General features: G+C 25.1%; 1 protein-coding gene across 1 annotated transcript; it reads left to right on the top strand.

Moving 5' to 3' along the window:
- Positions 1-6,114: 6,114 nt before the first annotated feature.
- LOC145848426 (autophagy-related protein 9A-like) lies at positions 6,115-19,268 on the top strand. The gene is made up of 17 exons (XM_082953899.1): positions 6,115-6,261; positions 7,448-7,556; positions 7,687-7,839; positions 8,013-8,154; positions 8,479-8,594; positions 8,934-9,111; positions 10,478-10,689; positions 11,175-11,288; positions 11,503-11,650; positions 13,706-13,840; positions 14,299-14,478; positions 15,379-15,558; positions 15,933-16,028; positions 16,089-16,143; positions 17,627-17,745; positions 17,884-18,147; positions 18,824-19,268. Exons 1-17 carry the CDS (start codon positions 6,156-6,158, stop codon positions 18,827-18,829), a joined length of 2,313 nt encoding a protein of 770 aa, XP_082810025.1. The 5' UTR covers positions 6,115-6,155; the 3' UTR covers positions 18,830-19,268.
- The last annotated feature ends 1,823 nt before the right edge of the window (positions 19,269-21,091 follow it).

Consider the following 21,091-nt stretch of genomic DNA (forward strand, 5'->3'; position numbering starts at 1 on the left):
GTCCTTTGACCAAATTTTTTGAGCGTATTTTATTGTCGTCCAATAAACAGTATATATATCAAGTATTATAAAATAGTATAACATTTTATGTCTTTGACTTTTTATAGTCAACACAAATAACTCTATAATATAACGTTTATAAAAAAAAAATTAGCATTTTATTTTGAATAATTTTATATTGTTTTGTATAATAAACAATTTTTTGTTTTCTAAAGCTTTATTTCTAATATTGTAAAATTGGTTTTTAGTCAAGTTTTCAATTTATTTTGAAAATAATCGCATCTAACAATTAACTTATAGATGCATTTTCATATACGGTGTTTTTTTACCACTACCACTACTATGTAAAAATGTAAACAACATACTACATGAAAAATATTTTAATACTTACAGATAGTTGACAATGAACCTCATTAGAAATAATTTAATATAGGTTAATATATATATCGTTTGGTGACTGTTTTAACTTGATAAATTTCAATTATTATTCTTTACCTCATAATGGTTTGCTAAAATAAAAAATTGTAAGAACCATCAAAAAAATTAGTCACAGTCTTATACAAGCATTTTGACGAGATCTTTTGTTTAATAAAAAACAAACATTTTCAATTCTGTAGAAAATAAAGTGCTTGTATTGTACAAAGACTGTGACTGATTTTTTGATGGTTCTTACCATTTTTTATTTTTGTTTATCTAAAATTCAATCCTGTCTGGTCCATAAAATCAAAAGAGGAAGACTACCTTCATCCCATTTTAATTTGGTTTGCTAAAATTTTGAATTTTACTTAGTCAGTATTTGCCAAATGACATGTAACTAGGGATTTTTTCTTCATTTAAGATAGATAGTTTTATGATTTAATTTTCTTTAATTTAATTTTAATTTTAAAGTGACAGGTAAAATTACACATGATGCAAATTACTTGCTTTACCTTCCCAAAATGTTTATGTTGTAGAGGGAATTATAAGATTGACGTTTTTCTAGCAAAAAAATCAATTTAACTTTTATTGTTTTGTTTTGTAAAAAGTTTATAACGCCATCATTTGGACCCCTACACTATCAATCCACGTACAAGCTTTTAAGTTTTCTTTATCAAGAAAATATAAAGTTGCTTTCATTCATATTTTTTAAAAATAAAAAATATCATTACTTCAAATTCATGCAAAAATTTATACTTGGTAATAGTTGTTAAAAGATAATTTTACAACGTTTAGAACTTTTAGTAAAACAACAGTATTTAAAATCCCCATTTGACTGTTAACATTATGCAAATATCAAACAATTTTTGTTATGTTTAATTTATTCTCCTGTAATGATTATGACTTAATTATCAAAAAAAATAAAATCTTTAACAAAAAAAACAACTTTGGTGACTTGTCATTTGGCAAACACCCTTTAAAATCTTTAAACTAGCAACTTCATACTGTGGAAAAAATTAAAGTTTAAATTGTAATGCATGTGTTTATCAAAGCTATTACTAAAAGTACACTAACAGTATAACTGTGTGATCATTGCTATCAAAGTTAACCAATAATCAGCTGTTATCTTTTTATAAAGATTACTACTGGTGTTTTAAAAGTTAATCTACACTTACTGTTTCACTGTAGTGAATACACCATCAAGATATGATGACCATCAAAATAACAAGGTCTGAGGTATATACATAGAAAAATCAAAACATTAAATTTAAATCTAGATATAGATAAACCTTTAAATGTGTTTAAATACCATTTTATTGCAAAACCACAAGACTTTTTCCATTATAACTTTTATTAACAGTTTAAGCACTTTTGGAACTCATAAATTCCATTGTCAATAATATTAACCACTCACAAATTAAGTAAAAACTATATAAATAGAGTAAAATTAAATACTTAATAAAAAACACAACTTATTAAAACTATAAATGAAGTCAGAACTAATTGAAAATACAGATGAAAATAAACACTGCATTACAATACCATATGTCTTGAATTTATTTGAGAAATTCTCCAAGAACATCAAAGCTATGTTTGAAGAGATCGGAGTAAAAATATGTATTGCATATAAACCACAAAAGGTAGGAAAATATTTCTCCTTAAAGGACTCAATAAATCATATGTATCAAAGTTGCTTAGTTTACGTGTCCAGATTATATGAACGACCAATATATTGGTGAGACTGAAAGACAATTTTTGTAAGAATCAAAGAGCATGTGACTCTAACAAATAGTGCAGTATTTAATCATATTGAGAACTGTGCATATTGTACAGATTATACAACATTTATAATTGTTTTGCAATCTTTAAAACGTGCAGCTCATATAATGATCTATTATCTACAAAAGCTTTACTAATTAAAAAACTTCAACCAAATTTTTAATAATCAGCTTGGTCCTGATAAAGGATCAAGAGTAACTATTAACATATTTAAATAATTCATTTTGTTTTAATTGGTTTCTTGTTTAAAAAATTCATTTTTGCTAATTACTTGTCGTTTTAATTTATTGTATGATTTATTTAGTATTTAGTTTCACTTATTTATATTGTTTTCAGTTAATTTACGAGTGTTTAATATTTTTGAGAAGAAAGTTTGTGAGTTCCAAAAGTACTTAAATTGTTAATAAAAGTTATAATGGAAAATGTCTTGTGTCTTGCAATAAATGGTATTTAAATACATTTAAAGTAATTGATTGTAATCAATTGTTAGTTAATAAATTGTTGATCAATAACAAATCTTTTATTATTATGTAACTAGAAAAGTGTTTTTACAGAAATAATATAAACTTTTTAACATAAACTTAAAAAAAGATTTCAATAGAAAATATCTTTAATAAAAAAAATAACATATGTGGTGCAAAAAAATTGTTAACATTAAACATGGTTGCCACACACTCAGGATATTTTGATTTTTTAAAGCTCAGTCTGACTCTGTATAGTTTTTTTAATAAAAACGTAGGATAGTTAAAATATTTTTTTTTTAAATCTCTTGACATTTTTTGTAGATTTTGAATGAGATTTAGTTAAAATATTTTGTTATTTTATAACCAATTTTTTAAATAACTTGAACTTTACTAATATTAGAACACATTTTGTAAGGTTTTGAAAAAAAAAAAGCAGGGTGACTCAGGACAGTTTAAGGTCACTTTAGACAATTTTTTTTGACTCAAAGAGTGGCAAACCTGTTTAAAATAAACTGAAAATAATTATAAAATAAAAACAGCTAGTTAGATTTATAGTAAAGACAGACAGTAGTAACTTAATTTCTAAGGTTAAGACCTATATCTATGTGGCTTTGACAATTGTCATTCTTTCAAGCTTACAAGTTGTGCCCATATAAGGTTTTTTAAGTCTTTTCTGTTTAATTTTATATAAGATTGACCAATGAGTATTTTATAAATTGCTCTTATTAAAAATAATATATTTGGATAAAATTATGTGATCCTTAATTACTAAAATTGTGGTTGCCATTTTACCTTGAAACACCTAAATTTGATACTTTAAAAAACTTTGAATTTCTCAACAAAGCTTAAGGAAAAAAAAACTATTTATTTGCAAACTAAGTGTGAAAGTACCCAAGCAAGTTTGATTAGACTGATACACATTGATTCATTATGATTATATCTGCTTGTAGGGGTAGGGAATACAGCACATTTTTTTGCTCATGTTGTAAAATTCATATGAGTCCATATGATTCGAATGTGTTTTTGCTTCATTAAGAAGAATCTAAGAAAAAAAATTGCAAAAAAAAAAATGCAGCCCAAAAAACTAATTTTAACCCCAAAAATCACATATTTTTTTATATTTTGACTTAAACTGTAATAAAATCACTTATATATGTCCTAGACATTTATATCTTATATAAAAGCTTATACTTATTGACATAGATTTAATGACATATTAACTGCTTATGATGTTATGACGCCATAATCACCCTAAATGGACAAATTTTGTCTGTTAAATTGTGCTTTTTGGAAAATTAAAAAGTATAGCTTGTTAGTGATTTTAATAAAAAAAATATTGTAAAACAAAACTTTTTAGGTATACTTACTTACCTTTAAAAATTTAGGTGATGTGGTATGTATATTAGCTATGATATTTGATGTCTAAGTTCGTTTAGATTTAAGTGTTTAAAAAACCCTTGAATAATTATTCAATTAGCATTACAACAAAATAACAAAATATCAAAAAGTTATGATTTATTATAGGCAAGATAATGTTGTATGGCATTAAACTTAAAAGTTAATGATTGCAAAATAAAGACTTTTACAAAGAAGTAAAGAATATTGCAAAGTAAAACGAACATTGTACTGTATCATTTAGTATTAACACTTAACATTATTGCAAATTGACTGATACTTTAAAACATTTTAGTATAAAAAACTGTCACGTGATTGATAAAATCTAATGGGTTATCTGATTGACATAGTTAGGTAAACATAATACTGTTAAAGATTTAAAAAACTATCATTTAACTTTCTGTAAAACACATCTGTTCTACTAAAAAAATATTTGGATATGGTTTTTCAGTGAAGAAGATCTTTCATTAGAAACATTCCATTCCCCTTCTATTTTACAATCAAGAATATAATCTATATGCAAGTTCAGCAAATCACGTTTAGGTGGGTGTTTCCACTTCAAATTATTTCCATCTCGAACTCTCATGAGGTGGTCCATCTTGTAAGTCCCATCATCATTTTTACCTTCAAAAGTAGCAATATACATGTGTCTGATGATCCTTCACTAATTAATGTGACATAATAATGCCCTAACAAATATTTTTTTTTTTCTGTATATTGGGGGAAGAAGCCACTACAATTAATGCTGCATCAGTGTTTGTTTGTATTGAACACAGAGACTAAGAGCACTCATCATCTTCTACAACAAGAGCACATAAATTGAGGAGTCTTTCCTTGTGGCTATTACCATTTACTTTGAAAAGTTCTGGATTTTATAACACTTCAGATTTGTGTGACTCTCTAAAGTAAATTAACTCAGTATGAACAATAACTTCCTAAAAGTTAATAAGACCTAAAGCATTTAAATTTGTTAGTGTATAAGAACACTCAGTAGAAAATTACTAATTTATTAACAACTAGCAACGTTTCTCTATGTTTATTAATAGAACAGAGTTCTGAAAAAATATAAGTAGTTCAAAAAATAGAAGAAAGCGGGTAAAAAAAGTAATATTTGTTTTCTACCATTTATCTTATAATCTTTAAAATACTTATATCTTTAGAATATCTTAGAACTGTGTTAATTATCTAAAATAAAGAAACATTGTTAGTATAATTTATAAGTTTAGTTATTTTTAATTGATTGTTATTTTATAAGTCTTAACTTTTTATTTATATTTTTTGATTTTTAATACACTTACTTACGCATTTAATTAAAATGTTTTATAAAAAAGAATCTCAATTTAGTTTACGACTTCTTAACTTCTTTAAATATTTTATTTTTTTATTACTTGTATAAAGTATTTAGTTACTTATAGCTCTTTGTTTTCACTTTTTAAAAGTTGGTTAATATTAAAAAATATTGTCATGTGTTATAAATAAGTTGTTTTTAATTTTGTACTACATAAATTTCTTAATATTATTATTTAAATTATACTAAGCTAGTTTAATGTACTTTACTTATACATATTAAAACCTTTATAATGCATTATTATAGACTATACATTTTAAGTTGTTTACTTAAGTAAACTAGTTAACTAGTAGTATAAATTAAGTATTTATAAAGTTTTTCATTTAGAAATAATCTTAAGTTCAATTTATATGATATGCTACTATAATTTATTTACAAACTGGACAGCTTATTTGATAAATACTTTAAAATTTATTTACTAATTTTCTTATAAATTTTTGGCAATGTCTTACAAAGTAAAACTTTTTTTTAATAGTGAAGTTACTGAACTTATTTGTCAATAATTAAAATTTTTGCTTGTTTGTTTACATAAAATAGTTGAACCATCTTTTGTTAATTATGTTCCAACTCTTGTTGTTAAAGTTTTATATTTTTAACTTATAATAATAAAATAGCTTATTGAGTATAAAAATATTCAATAAAACTTTTTGTATAATTAATTTTTCAAAGTTTTGTAAATTTTGACATTCATGTAAATTTTTTTACAGCTAGTTCACAAGAACAAAAACATATTTTTACAATTTTGATTAGTAATGCCTAAATTTCAAACTGGTTATACTCTCATCAATGACGAAAATGATGTTGAATTAGATGCTGAGAATTATGTTGATTTCAGAATACACCGAGCTTCCGATCGAAGTAAAATAAATTTTAGCTTATTTTCTGAGCCTAGTTTTATTAAACTTTTAATTTTATTTTAATTATTTTATTATATTTTTAATGCATTAGTTATGTTATTTCAATGTTTTTTTTTTTTACTTTTAGTAAATGGTGATATTTTGATTAAAGTTGTTTAAAATAATGTTTGAATTTAGTTAAATAATAATTGTAATCAAAGCTTTTGTATTTAGCTTACAGTTTTTATTAATTGTAGCTTAAGAGAACTGGCTTTAACTCTTCTGTCAAATTAATATAGTTGTCTACTTATTTTTTAACTAATAATTTAAATTAGTTATTTTAATAATAATTTAAAAATGAATGGATGTTTTTTAACCAAGTTTTATATTTTAAATATTCTAATGTCAATAACGAGAAATAATCAATAAAGTCATCATTTTACCACCAATGGTAGTAAAATAATACTATCAAAAATTTTCTTACAATTCAAGCTGAAACTCATGTCAGAATTTTAATTTAACTTCTTAAAAATGATTTATAATACCAATATATCAGGGCTTCTACGTGTCATGCCAAATAATGCTAAGTCAGTTTTTTAAACTAAATCTTGATTTCATTTTCAAATATGCATTTGTTTTTTTGATGACAAAATTTGTCATAATATTTGCTTTAAATACATTTGAATTTCAAAAAGAAGTTCGAATATAATTTTTTTATTAATAGATAGTTAAATTGTGAATTTATTTTTAAATAAATGTTTCTCCTTTGTATGCAAAAAGTAGAGATTTTTCAATTCACATGATGGAAAAAAAATATATTGTAGTTATATGAAAATACAAGCTCTGAAAACTCAAACTCCTATAATACTTTCCAGGTCCTATTTAATTAAATGATGAAAAATAAATAAAATGTACTAAAAAGTCCCATCGCTAACAGGTTACAACAAGACTAATAGGCTACATTGTCTCATCTAGTTATAAGCCCAACTGGGCGCCTACCAACAAAGTTTAGGGGAAATGTCAGTCTAAAATTGCAAAAGTTTGCCAAAAATCCTCTTATTATCTCATATACAAAAACAACTAATGAATTTCTAATTATTTTTTCATCTCTTATATCTTTCTAAATGCAAAATTTTATTAATAAATGTTAGTTATACTTGAGCTTTGTAAAGACTAAGTAACTATACCTATTAAATTTAATTTTTTAGGCAAATGGCATCACATAGAAGATTTAGATGGATTTTTTACTAGAGTTTACAAATATCATCAACTAAATGGTTGGAAATGTATTTTTTGGGATAATATTCTCCAATCAGTGTTAGTATACCCAATAAAACTAGCATAAACATTTTTAGTACTGATACAGTTTTAAATTTAAATTAATACATTTAAAAAATATAAGTACAAAAAATATCTCAAGTAGTTAACAAATGTTTATTTTTTTCAGAGTGATTGCATTTTACATTTTCTTTTGTTGCTTTGTATTTTCTTGCGTAAACTATCCAGTGATGTTCAAAAATGAGCTGCCTGCTCACTACAACGAAACCATGAAAATAGAGTTTTCTGATGTTATTTATGACAGCAAAACATGTAAATCACGGTAAGTTGTCATTGTTATTCTCCCAAGTAAACCTTTTTTTGAGTTGAATGTTTTTATTTTTTTCAATAAGTTTACAATATTAATGATTACACAACATTGTTTGTAAAATACTTTCTTAACTGAACTTTTTAAATATAATAATACAAACTTTGCTAAGTGTAAAAAAATAACAGTATATCTGGATCTTTTCTTTTGGAACTGACTTTGGTTGTTGCTGTGTTCTGTTATATTTTTTGGACTGTAAAAGCAATACGACGCCTGACAACTTATTATAGAATTGCTCAATTTTATGAAGAAGCACTGCACGTAAAAGATGTAAGAAAAACTACCTTGCTTCTATATTTAAAGCTTTGTTAACAGTAAAGTATGATTATTTTGTTTGATAAAAAACGAAAATATTAAAATTTTTATTCAAAGTAACTTTACATATATACCTAAGAGCAAAATCATTATACATAAAAAGGTATAATTTTTAGCTTATATAGTTAACTATTTTGTATAAAGCATTTATATGTAAAAGAGCGATACTAACTTCAACTGTTATTTATAAAATAAATAAAATCTCTTACTTCAGATTCTGTGTTTTTTTAAATGTTAAAGTGTTTTAGTTCGGTGTTATTTCAAAAAGTTGTTTTTTAGATATCTTTAAAAGCGCTAAAATGGGAGGACATACAAGAAAAATTAAAAAGTGTTCAGGAAGAATATCAAATGTGTATTAACAAGCAGCAAATGAACGAGTTTGATATTCAAAGCAGGTTTTTTTTAACTAAAAAGATTATTTTTGCGAGTGCACTACTTACAAACTAAAAGAACACTGAATAAAATAGATTCAAACTTTTAAAATATTTATTATTGTAAAATATTTTCTTAGTTGTATAACTTGAAGCAAAAAGTTATAAAAAAATATTACTGTTTTAGAAATGTACTTTAAGCCTAAAAAGTAAGTTTTAAAACCTATAAGAAATAACTAAAGTCTTATAATAAACAAAAAGACGCATTACTTTTAAAATTCTCTTTTTTTCCATACTAGTTAGTAAAATTTGAAAAAATATTGTTTACCTTAATAGAAATATTTCTTATTATTTGAATACTAGGATTTTGCGGCATCAGAATTACTATGTTGCCATGGTCAACAAAGGAGTTTTAGTTCCTACATTCAATGTGCCCTTTGTTGGTCAATGGAAGTATTGGAGCACATTTATGAAATGGAACATGGATATTTTGTTTTTCTCAGGTCCCTACGCCTTTTTTGACAAAAGTTACCATTTAAAAGTTAGAATTTTTTTATAACACAATTTATTTTTATATTTACAAATGATTAAAACAATTAACTTGGTTTTATTTTATAAATCTTAAAAAAAACTTTTCAACTATACAATTTAGATTAATGTACAAAGTTATAGCATAATTACACTTTGTTTTAGTCAGTATGTAATAAATAATATAACATACAACCACATTGTAAAAAATTTGGATCTAAATTATTTAAATTTCAAAGTTTTTGGTAATAAAAGTAGTTTGATAATGTTATGAGTTTTTCGAACAATTTGTATTGTCACAGAATTCAATGAAATTGATTGCAACTAATAAAAGAAACAGACTGCCTAAATTCTTAAATGTAATTAAAGTTTTAAATAAAACTATTAATGTTAATCAAATTTTAAATATTTCTTTTGTCTCTTTTAAAAAACTGACTTGAAATGTTATATTGTTTTAAGTAAATTTTTGAAAAATAACTAAATAATTTAGAAAAGCATTTAAGGTCTCACTTGTTGTTTACTAAAATTTTCTAGTAATTTTAACAACTAGAACAAACTTAATTAAATGTAAACTAATGTAACTTTATTTATGAAATTGATTTTTGTACATCTTAAAACTAGCTTTACAGAGAGAAACACATGGTATAATAAATATTTTATAACCATAAATTTAAAATGTTTGTTCTTTTTTAAGAAAATTTAGATATTATACTTGTTTAATTAATGAAAAGACTTAAAATTTTTGTCAACTAAACTAGTATTTTTTTAAGTAATCTGTTTTTTCGTTGTAGAACTTTAATGAAAAAACTGACTTTATAATTTTTATAATAAATGTTTTAATTTATTTACAAATTATAAGAATTGGTATTTCAAAAAAAACATTGTTCCATAAACCTGTGTTATAACTTTTTTGATAAATCTAATTAATATTATAATTTTGTATAGTTGTTGTTATTATTTTAATTAGAATTAAATTTTTTTTTTTAGTTTTTTAATCTAAAGCGTTTTATTTCCCTTTAAGTATTTTGTTTAGTATGTTTACTTTTGTTTTGGTGTTAAAAACTTTTAATATTTATTATAATTTACTAAATTAGTATTTATTATTTCAAGCAAGCACAAATTGAGAAATTCTCTATAATACTTAAAAAAGATCTTATATTAAAACTTTAACTTAATAAAATAGCTTTTAACCTTACCATTTCAAGCATAGCTGTTTTTTTACTTAACAGAAAATTCACTAAATAAGATTTAAGTTTGATTTTTATACGTTGTAATATTTTTCATAAATCTGTTTTTAACTGTATATTAGATTATACTTCTTAAATTAAAAAGTTAACAAAGTATGGATTGCTTTGTAAATTGAACTGATTTAAACACAGGATGAATATAAAAGGGTGAACAGAAGAGATATATTAGAGAAGAATTTTAGAACCTATGTGACAATTCTTGCAATTTTGGAACTATTGATGTGCCCCTTTTTCATTTCTTTTGCTTTCATATATGCAGTGTATAGCTTAGTTGGCGAAGCAAAGTACAACCCTGAAAAAATTAGTTTAAGAATGTGGTCATTATATAGTAAAGAATATTTCAGGTAAGTTGATTTTTTTTTACTAATTTTATTCAGGTTTTTATGCATATAATTATTAATAAAAATGTGATGTTGACCGAAATATGTTTTTTTAAATATAAATAATGGCTTTTTTTGATACTATTTTTATCTTCTAATTAAAGTAAAAGTTATTTCTATATACGCATTAGTTTTTTTTTATACAACTTCAAGCTATGACATAATTTCTTAACATTAACACTTGTTGAATGCACTACGTATTATGACGTTTTAAACTATACTGCAACAAACTTAGCTTAACTCAAAGTATTTTTATATAAACTTTCTACTTATGTATTTCAAACTATTATTTAATTTAATATAAATCGCGACTCATGCGTTTTTTTTTACAAGTAAATTTTAAATTAAGTTATTTTAAGTAATACTTAAATCCTAAAGTTGAAAATCATAAACAAAGTTTTTTAGTAAAACTTCACATATAACATTGATACTACTTTTATTTTTAACAGACATTTTAATGAGTTGGAGCATCAGTTCAAAAGCAGGCTGTGTAATGCGTACAAGCCTGCAACGAGATACATGGCAATACTAAACGATAGCGTGATGACGGTTATTGTTAACAAGTAATAAGTTTTGCGTTTTTATTATAACTAAAAGTTTGTTGTACTCTAATGTAGAATTTTTTGAGATACAATTGAAAAACTTAGTTTATAAATTTATAAAAGGCTTCATAAGTTCTATTTTACTGTTTGATTGAAACAGATAATTAAAGTTTTGATCTTTTTAAAGCCCAAAAAATTTCCACTATACTTAACTTATAAGCGCTAAAACTCATAGGTTTTATGCAGTCTTGTTAGCCATTTTTGGTTATCTGGGAATTGTATCATTTTGGGATGCAGATGTACTTCAAATCGACCATTTCTTCACCTTAATTGTAACTTGTGGCGTGCTTTTGAAACTTTGTGACTCTATGAAAAAGGATGAGGTATAAAAGTGTTTTTTATCGATTTAAAAGTGTTTTACCAACTGTGCTATGAATCATTAAGTGATATATATTATAAATACTGTTTGCACTTAAATTAGTTGACTGGTATTTAACTTCTAGTATTTTTTATTTCTAAGGAACAACTTTAAACAATTTTGTACAATGAAAATAGAGCAAAGTATCTTATTCACTATAAAAGATTTAAATAAATAATGTTATCTTTGGTCAAATAATAACCATTAAAAAAGCTGCCTAAATTTGATTGTCTAGCAGTTTCACTAAAATCAGCAGATCATTTTCAATTCTAATTGTTTCTATTTGATTAAGCATGATCAAAAATTTTTTTAACAAACAAAAGGTCTTTCGTTAAGTTTGTTTTGTAGAATTGAGACATTTTTAATGGTTTATTTATACCATAAATAGTATCATTGATTAATCTTAAATATTCCTAAGATTATTATCACATGGTTGCTTCTAGGCCAGTAAAGTTTTCTTCCTCCTTGAAAAATAGGTCCTGACCTTTTTCTGACTTCATACAAAATTAATTTTCACTTGGTCAGGAAAAATCCCTTTTTTTCCTGCTAAACAGTCAAGAAAACTTTTTTCACTTTCTTGTATTAGTGACAACCATGTTTAGATTAAGTATTATCCGTTGTTCACTAGAATCTATTCAACTAACAAAAAAAATAACTTAAAAAGATTTATTTTATAAAATCTTTTCAAAGGGTTTTTTATTTAAATTAATTTAAATTTTTAGGAATACGTTTTATTTTTATTACATTTATTAACTTATTTTAAAGTTTGTAAAAAAATAAAATGAGATATTTATAAAACACTTTGAATTTATTTCCTAAAATAATCATAAAGTGTAAGTTTTTAGTTTGGAAAATTATGATTAAATAAAAATATATGTTTAACACAAAATTTAAATTAAGTTTATATGTTAAAAGTTTAAAAAATATGTTTTTTATTAAATAAATCCTTTGCATATAAAAATTTGTAGAAGTTTTTATCTTTCTATAACTAAAGATTTAACGCAATGTTACTAAATTCATGCTAGTCACTAAATAATAAATTACACTTTGGCAGTTTGCAATGTTTTTGTTTTCAAATGTAAGGAATATTTTAGGTCGTAAGGAGCTCCAAAAAAATTTGTACTAAAATTAAGATTGACATAAAAAAGAAAGCTAAAATTATACACTTCAAGTACTTTATACATAATAACAAAAAAAAAGAGATATAGTTAGTTGTTAAAAAATTTTCTGCCTCAAACGTAAATAGGAGAATTTTTTCCTGCCGATTTTCTCAGAATTTTGAAATTTTTACTAAGTATCTTCTCCTTCATTTTTTTAGCAATTTACCTCAAGTTTTCAGAAAGTTTAACTTGCATTAAAAGAAATCCTATTGAAACGAATTTAAAACATATTTTATTTATAAATTTCTTTTAAAATCTTTGTGTTTTAAATTTTTGCAATTTAAATTTCGCTAACTACTGTTTCAAGTTATAAATAGTAATTCTGGAGCTGAAATTCTAAATTTAGATATTTTACTGTTGAACTAACCCAAAACTTAAAACTTTTTTTTTCAGTTGATCAGTAAAGATAAATTATATGCATTTCAGGTTGAAAGATACAATTTTTGAATAAATTTTAATTATTATAGTACTTCGTCTTTATAGATACTAAATAATTTAAAAAATATAAAAAACTAAATTACTAACTAATTTTTTTTTGAGAGCTAGTAGAAAGTTGTGTTGAAATAGTAACGTGAAATTTATTAAAAAAAAAAAAAGTTTTGTTTGTACTGATGAAATTTTTACGTTACTGTATTTGAACATTACATATACGAACATAAGAGACACTAATTAGAAACTTAAAAAATAAATTAAAAAATAAAAGTTTTTAACTCTCTGATGTTTTATTTACAAGCTTAGGCTGTTGCAGCCAAAACCTCATTATTTATTAAAGAAACCAAATATTTAAAATTAGAAAAATATAAACATAACTACCTTTATTTTTTAACATTTGCAAAACGCACATATTGTTCATGTTTCAGTATGACGCATCGAAACCGGAGTTGGAGTTGCGCGCAGTCATATCGCACGTGCACTATGCGCCCGAAACATGGAGGAACCGCGCTCACGAGGACGATGTAAAAGAGCAGTTCTCCGATCTCTTTCAAATGAGAATAGTCAGTTACTTGCCTTTTAACAAATTTAGACTGTAGAAAAACATCATTTGGAAAATTAAAAACTTTAGTAGAGTTGTAAATAAGTTTGTATTTGAGCAAACCTTATAAAGTTATAAATTTTTCAGGATGTAAATTTGTTCTATTCTACTTGTATTTATACTTTTAAGGTTGTCGTTTTATTAAAAACCGTTTTATCTATTATACAGCTTTTCGCTTTTTTTTTTGTAAAAAAAACCGACGTATGTGTAGTAGTTTAATTATTTTTACTAGTTCTGTTCAATTAAAATTGCCTTGAAATTATCAATTTTCCATTAAGAAATATAAACACCTTAAGTAAAAAGTAATGATTAAGGTAACTGTTTTTTAGTCTAAAAGTAAAGTTAACTGTTTTGATCTACCATTAAGTTTTTTCTGTACTCCACCAACAATTTTCAAAAAAAATCATTATGACGTCATAGACGTACATGGTGGAGCAGATGTTGTCGCCCGTCCTCACCCCTCTCATCCTGCTGTTTTGGGTGAAACCGCGCGCCTCAGAGTTCATCGATTTCTTCCACAACTTCACGGTGAGCGTCGACGGCATCGGCGACGTTTGCTCGTTCGCCACGTTGGATGTTAAAAAGCACGGAGACCCGATTGTAAGTTGGCATTTTTTTTTGTCGTTGTTAAAGTTATCAGACTGTTTTTAGATCAGCGCTTTACGATGATTTATAATAAGCTTTGTTTTAATTAGAAGTTATCTTGAAACTTGTCTTAGTGTTGTAGCGTGGTAAAAGCTTATATACTTAAATAAGAAGTTTTAACTTTCCACTTTGTTGTTTGTAACACATTTTTTTAAGTATTTGTATTATCCTATTTAATAAGTTTAATCATGATAATTTAAAAACAAGTTAAGTAATGATAGTGTTAACGTTATCTTCACTATTTTTTTATAACTAATAATTAGTATAATAATCACTACCTTAGTATAACGACACAATTTTATGAACACTTCATTTCACATTAGAAGAATACAAACAATTCAACTCTTAGCATACAATTTAGAAATAAGAGTGTTCAAAATGAACAGTTATAAATGTTAAAGTTCAAAATGCATTGAAAACTTGCCAGTAACAAAAATTTAACTCTTACTCTAAACTCTACTTTTTATAAGTATATTAATTAAATGTTCTTCATGAAAATCTAATTTGTATAAATGTATTTACTTTTTACTGAAAAATTTCAGAAATCAGTAACTCTTTTGTATTTATAGTTTTAGCCATTTCAGTTACAAATTGGATTTTATGTATCAAAATCGGATGTTTTTGTACTTGTTTATAATTAAAAACTTGTTTACAGTAATCTAGTTTTAGCTAAATATTAATATTTTAATCGTAACAATGATTCAATAAAATTATTTATACTTTTTTTTTATGGCAATAAAAGCAAAAATCATGCTAGTTTTTGTGACGAAGTTTGTAAAGAAAAATTAAATTATGAAAGTTTTTCTATAATTAGTTTTTACTGTTTTTTTTTTTGAATTTTACTGATTGATACAGTGGCATTCTAACAACTTTGATGAAGAGAAAACTAAACTTCAAAGTGCAAGTTGCTTGCCCACACACAACAGGAAAACCTCCAATCTCGGCAAGACCGAGTTGTCAATTCTTCAGTTTGCAATATCAAACAGAAACTGGCAACCGGAAAGTGAAGAAAAAAAGTTCCTCGCTGAATGGGAGGTTATTTTTGTGTCTAGATTTTTTAGTAATTTTATTCCTCACTTGTTGTTTTGATTCTTGCATAAAGTTTTTTACTTACAAAGTTTATTTAAATAAGTTTAATTTCTTTAAGTTAATAAACAAAAAAACTTATAATCTCTAAAAGAAAACCATTAAGAAATTTTAAATTCATTTTTACTTTTTCCATATTATTTGTACATTATTTTTTTTCAACTAAAGTCTTAATTTTTAACATCCTTAATGTTCAAATAAATGTAAAAACACATAAAACTAATAGTTTATCTTGTTTATTATACTGAATTCTTCAAATCTGTAATATTCAAGCTAAGAAACATAATTTTAGCTTATAGTAGAACAGTTAATTTTTTATGCAGTCAAACGCAGCGCAGATGGCAACTGGTCATGATATGCAGCCACAACTAATCACTTCTCATGAAAATCACCTGACTTCTTTGCCGATGGAGTTCACTGTAAACTCATATTTTTTTTATCAATTATAAATTAGCTGTTAATTTTTTTGTTTTTTCCAGAGTTGTGAAATGACTGCAAGCTATGTGAACCAAAGAAACAATCTCAGAAAAGGAGGTTCAATTTTAATTTGCTGTAGCTAAACATTAGAGATTTTTAAAATAACTTAGACGATAATTTATTTGTTTTTGTATTCAATTTATAACGATGTTTATAAACAAAAAAACTTGAAATTATTGGTTTAATATATTTATAATATATTCAGATGAATAAAAGGTTAATAACATATTTTTATAATTAATGGTATTAATATATGTCTATGCAATTAGTACAGAGCTTTAATTGATTTTCATTTTGTACTATATCAATAAAAATACTTTTATGGAAAATACTTTTTTGGAAATTTCTGGAAATAACCAGCATTATTTCTCCATTTGTAGCTAACACTAAACTGCACTGCAAGACAATATGTTATTAATGGTCGTACAGTATTAGTAGCAGAAACATTTTTTTGCCCTTCATTACAGTTATAGTGGATTGAATTCAAAACTATTAACAAGTGCTGTTTTAAGACATTTTTTTATCAATTTGAAAACTAACTAAGTGATTTTAAAAATATTTAAGGTTGTATTGATTGTTTACTAAAATTAATTTTTACCATCACAAGCGTAACTGTTAAATACAGGGCTACCATTTTTGTATTTCCATGGATAAATTGAAAGATCAAAAAAAATTGTTCGATTTCCCTGTATTTCACTTTATTGCCTAGTGCTGGACCAATTTTAGTTGTTCATAAAATTATTACCATGATTTTGTATAACCTTTTGATTCACTAAAAATGGTATTAATGTCATTTAGAAGGTTTATGATATCTTTTTCTTTTATATTGATCTACTGAATTGCTGCTCATGCAATAAGTTTATAAGTGTTTGTAGATAATACTTTTCTTTGTGTAATTTTAGATGCTAATAAATAAAAAGTACTTAAAACTTTTCAAAAGCAAACTATATTCTTTTAGAATAATCTTTGATAAAAAAGAGTACTGTACTATCAATTATTAAGTAGTTTTACAAGCAAGTGAAAAATAAAGATGAACTGTAGCTTAAGTCAGTAGTTCTAGAACTCTTAAAAAAATTTCCACAGTAAATAAGTAAAAAGAAAGTATGGTGCTCACCACATAATCAAGTAAATATTTTTTGTAATTGTAACTATACAAAATAAAAAGTCTGTTAACAAAAACAGTGAAAAAAATCAGATAAAGTTGTTCTAAAAAAATAGGCCTTCTAGCAGGTAAATTTATTTCTAAAAGTTTAACAGGATATTTTCAAATTCTGTTGGGAACCCTATTAATACAGTAGATATAAAATGATTTGTAAAATGTTTTAAGTTTTTGATATGAAGTTTTATAAAGTTTTTTAATAGGTTAAACATAAAACATTTGCAGTTATGGCATATTATGTTTGCGATTTAAATGTTATACTGTTATTTAAGCCTTTCAAGTATTCATATTTAAGTTTATTAGTTATATCAAAATTTTAAAATTAGGTTAAATGTTACTTTTAGTTTAGCTTAAAAAACAATAATTAATAACTTTTAACAGCTTCTCTTACTCTGAAACACTCCATAGCGGATACAAATTCAGTCTACCACTCTGTAATGAACTCGCCACAAAAACAAATTCAGATGGAAATGTCTGCGAACGCTCTCTTGATGCACGATGTAGTTAAACACTTTCATATTTAATTGAAAGAGTATAAAATCTTTTTACATTTGATAAAAAACTTAACGTCTTTGCAAGTTCAAAACATTTATGTATCTAGCATAGTGACCATTAAAGCGAGTGAAAAATTCCAACAGAGACACCAACAACGACTGATGCGTCGCGAAGAGGTTCAAGTGTTCACTCCGCTCGCCGAAGAAACCCATTTGGTCGGTGGTTTCCACGAGAGTGGTGGTTACCAGGGAGCCACGACTTCGACCAACACGATCGTCCAGGAGGGCAGGAGTGACGGTTACCAGGTGAACAACGTCTCCGTTCTGAGTGATGACGGTGTTGTTGACGACCCGCCTCCTGAAAATTTCGAAGTTGAAGACTTTGGCTCCAACGTAGAAAGAAGAATGGTAAGTTGACTGAAATTGTTTATGATTAAAATTAAGAAAAAAATTATTGAAAAGTTTTCTCGCATTAGAAAAAGTTAATGTTGCAAAGTATTTGATCAAAACAACTATTTTCTACCAAATTTAATTTATAGTGAAATTTAGAATAACATCGAACATCTGTATTAAAAATACTTAAGTAATCTAAACTTGTATTTACCCTTAAATGTATTCAAAAGCTTTAATTTGAAAAAAATATGTTTTGGTCATACTACTCATCTTTTTGGAAGGTCGTACGTTTTTGGAGTTTTATAAAGTTTTATTTTTTATGACTATTATAAATTTGATGACTTACTTTAAAAGCTGTTATGAAAAAAAATTAATAAAAGTAAGCAATCTTAAGCCGAAGAATATAATTTAGGCAACTACTAGTTTATACTGAATCATTTTACTATTATAGCCTATCAACATTATAATCTAGGTTTTTATACTTTGTATCTACTAACGCTATAGTTTTTTAATAATTTCAATAACAATTGAACAAGTTACTTAAAAACTTTGATAATTAATTTATGTCATGTTAAGTCATTGTTTTATAAATAGTTATAGCAAAAAAAAATTATAATACATAAAGTAAATGGTTTTTTGATTAAAAATGCATTAAGTTTTTATCTTAAATAATTTTTTACAACATCTTCAGTTATGAGAAAATGAAGAGGTCAACCTGGTACTCGTGTAATTCTGCAGCTACAATGATTTTGATTGCCTTTGAAAACTCTTCTTACTTATTTATCAAACTGACGTTTTATTATGCACTCCAACTTTTTCGACTTGCTACAACGAAGATCATAATCCTAAACAGTTGAAAGTGCTTGAAAGAAAAAATAAGTTTTTATTTTTTTGCTTGTGATTTTTATTGTTTCAACATCAGCTAAAAATATTATATTTCAACATAACTTAAATTTAACATTTAAATTAATCAATCAAAGCAGTTTTAAAGCACGAATTACGAAAATAACCTGAAAGAGTCTATTACAAGATTTTAAAACAAATTAAAATTCTTTTAAAAAATAGATACATGAAACTTTAATGTTTGTTACTTTTACTTATACGTAGACTATTTATAAATAGTCTACCCACAGAACTACACCATTTACTTTAAAGAGACTAACTCAGTTAGTTTTATTGTTTTTTTTTTCAAAAAAATTATTTGCTGCCAGCACAAAAAGAATTTAAATTTGTATCAAATTGTAGTATGTTTGAAAGTAATTCTAGCTACTCAACAAATATAGTGTTGTTTAGTTTTAGCTTTGAAGTTTTAGAGCTTATTCTGTACTGCTGCATTAAAATGCACTTTAAAGCCAAACTATGTTCAAATTTTTCTACTGTGCATTTTTCGCTTTGCTTCAAACCTTATTTTTGAGTAATTTTTGTACGTTTTATTTTATTAGTTAACTGTATTTTAACAGAAGTTGAATTTGTAAGTGGTAAACTTTGTTTTTTTAACCTTGAATTTTATGCATTTTTATGTGACCTTATGTTTTACGTTTTATTTTTTTAAAATCAAATAAAAGTCCTGAAATTTACCAGTGTCTGAAAATTTTTGTCTTGGTACAGTAGTTTGTTAAAAAAAAAACTTAAATCAGTTATTTTGAAGAGTCTTAATTTTTTTGAAACTACTTTTGTCTTCAGTTTAAATTTGCTGAAAACTAAAATTTATAGAGTGTCAGATGTTTTTAAAACTTTGTTAAAATAGTTATGTTAAAAATAGACATATTTGTTATCTAGTCTAATAAGTTTGAGTTGAGTTATAACTGAGATTTATTATAAAAGGTTAAAAATTAGAATTAAATCTATATTTTTATTTATTGAACGACAAAAAAAAGCGATTAAAATGCTTGGTCCTGGGACTTGGTGCACAAAAAACCTTTCGGTTATCGGGTCGCGCTCCACATGGGTACCTTTTAATGTCTTGTCCAAAACTATAAAATAAAAGTTTAAGATAACAGCACACTATTTTTATAAATTTGATTTAAAAATATTTCGTTGTTTGTTGGGTTTCCATTGGCGAGTTTTGATAAATAGTGATTCTAAAACTGAAAGGTGGTTAAAATTCTAGCTCTAAATAAAGTCCAAATTCTGGTATTTTATAATTCTCCGCACAACTTTTTATGTTCAGGAAATGTTCGAGGATTATTGTTTTAGGTTATGCGTCAACATTTTAGTTAATTTTTTTCAGCTTTTTGTTACATGCAGTTTTCGTTTAATACAAAATCGTTGAGATGTTCGACTTACGTAGTCATTTATTCATTGGCAGCTGTTAATATTCAAAGTTGCTTAGCTCATAGGGAGCTGCAGTATCTTTTGAAATACTAATGTGGGAAAAATTAGTGTTATACACCAACTTTAACAAACACTACTAAAGCTTGACTTTAAGGTTTATCTCGCTAAACGTTTGTTGTAGAATTTTGCCAATTTTTTTCCATCCACTTTGCAGAAATTCAAGTCATAAACTTACCTTTTATTAATTATATCCTTACTCAACTAGTCACTCATTTTATTTTTCATTATTACTAGTTTTTGTCCATGATAACCAAAGTTTGCCCACTTTTGGAAGCCTTACTGTAAGGTGCTCTACTCATGTAAAGAAGACTGAAATATACTCAAAAAATATAAGCCCAAAATTTGTAAACTATTCAGTATTCACTTTATTTAAAGTTGTCTTAATTAGCTGCCTGAATTCAGGATAGTTATAGATGGAAACAACAATTTTTATTTTAAGTTCTTTATCTGAATAGTCAAAAGTGCATATAAGATTTTATCTGCATGTAATGTTTTGTTATGTTAAACAATAAGGAACCAGACAAACTTATCGTAGAGTGAAGGTTTGGTTTCTGTAATTAGAACTAAAAAAAAAGCTTTCACTATTTCTTACAATATTGATGAATAAATAAAAAATATTATCCCA

The sequence above is a fragment of the Thalia democratica genome, unplaced genomic scaffold (genome assembly GCF_965202585.1).
Source record: "Thalia democratica unplaced genomic scaffold, ktThaDemo2.hap1.1 HAP1_SCAFFOLD_1415, whole genome shotgun sequence".
Classification (NCBI taxonomy): domain Eukaryota; kingdom Metazoa; phylum Chordata; class Thaliacea; order Salpida; family Salpidae; genus Thalia; species Thalia democratica.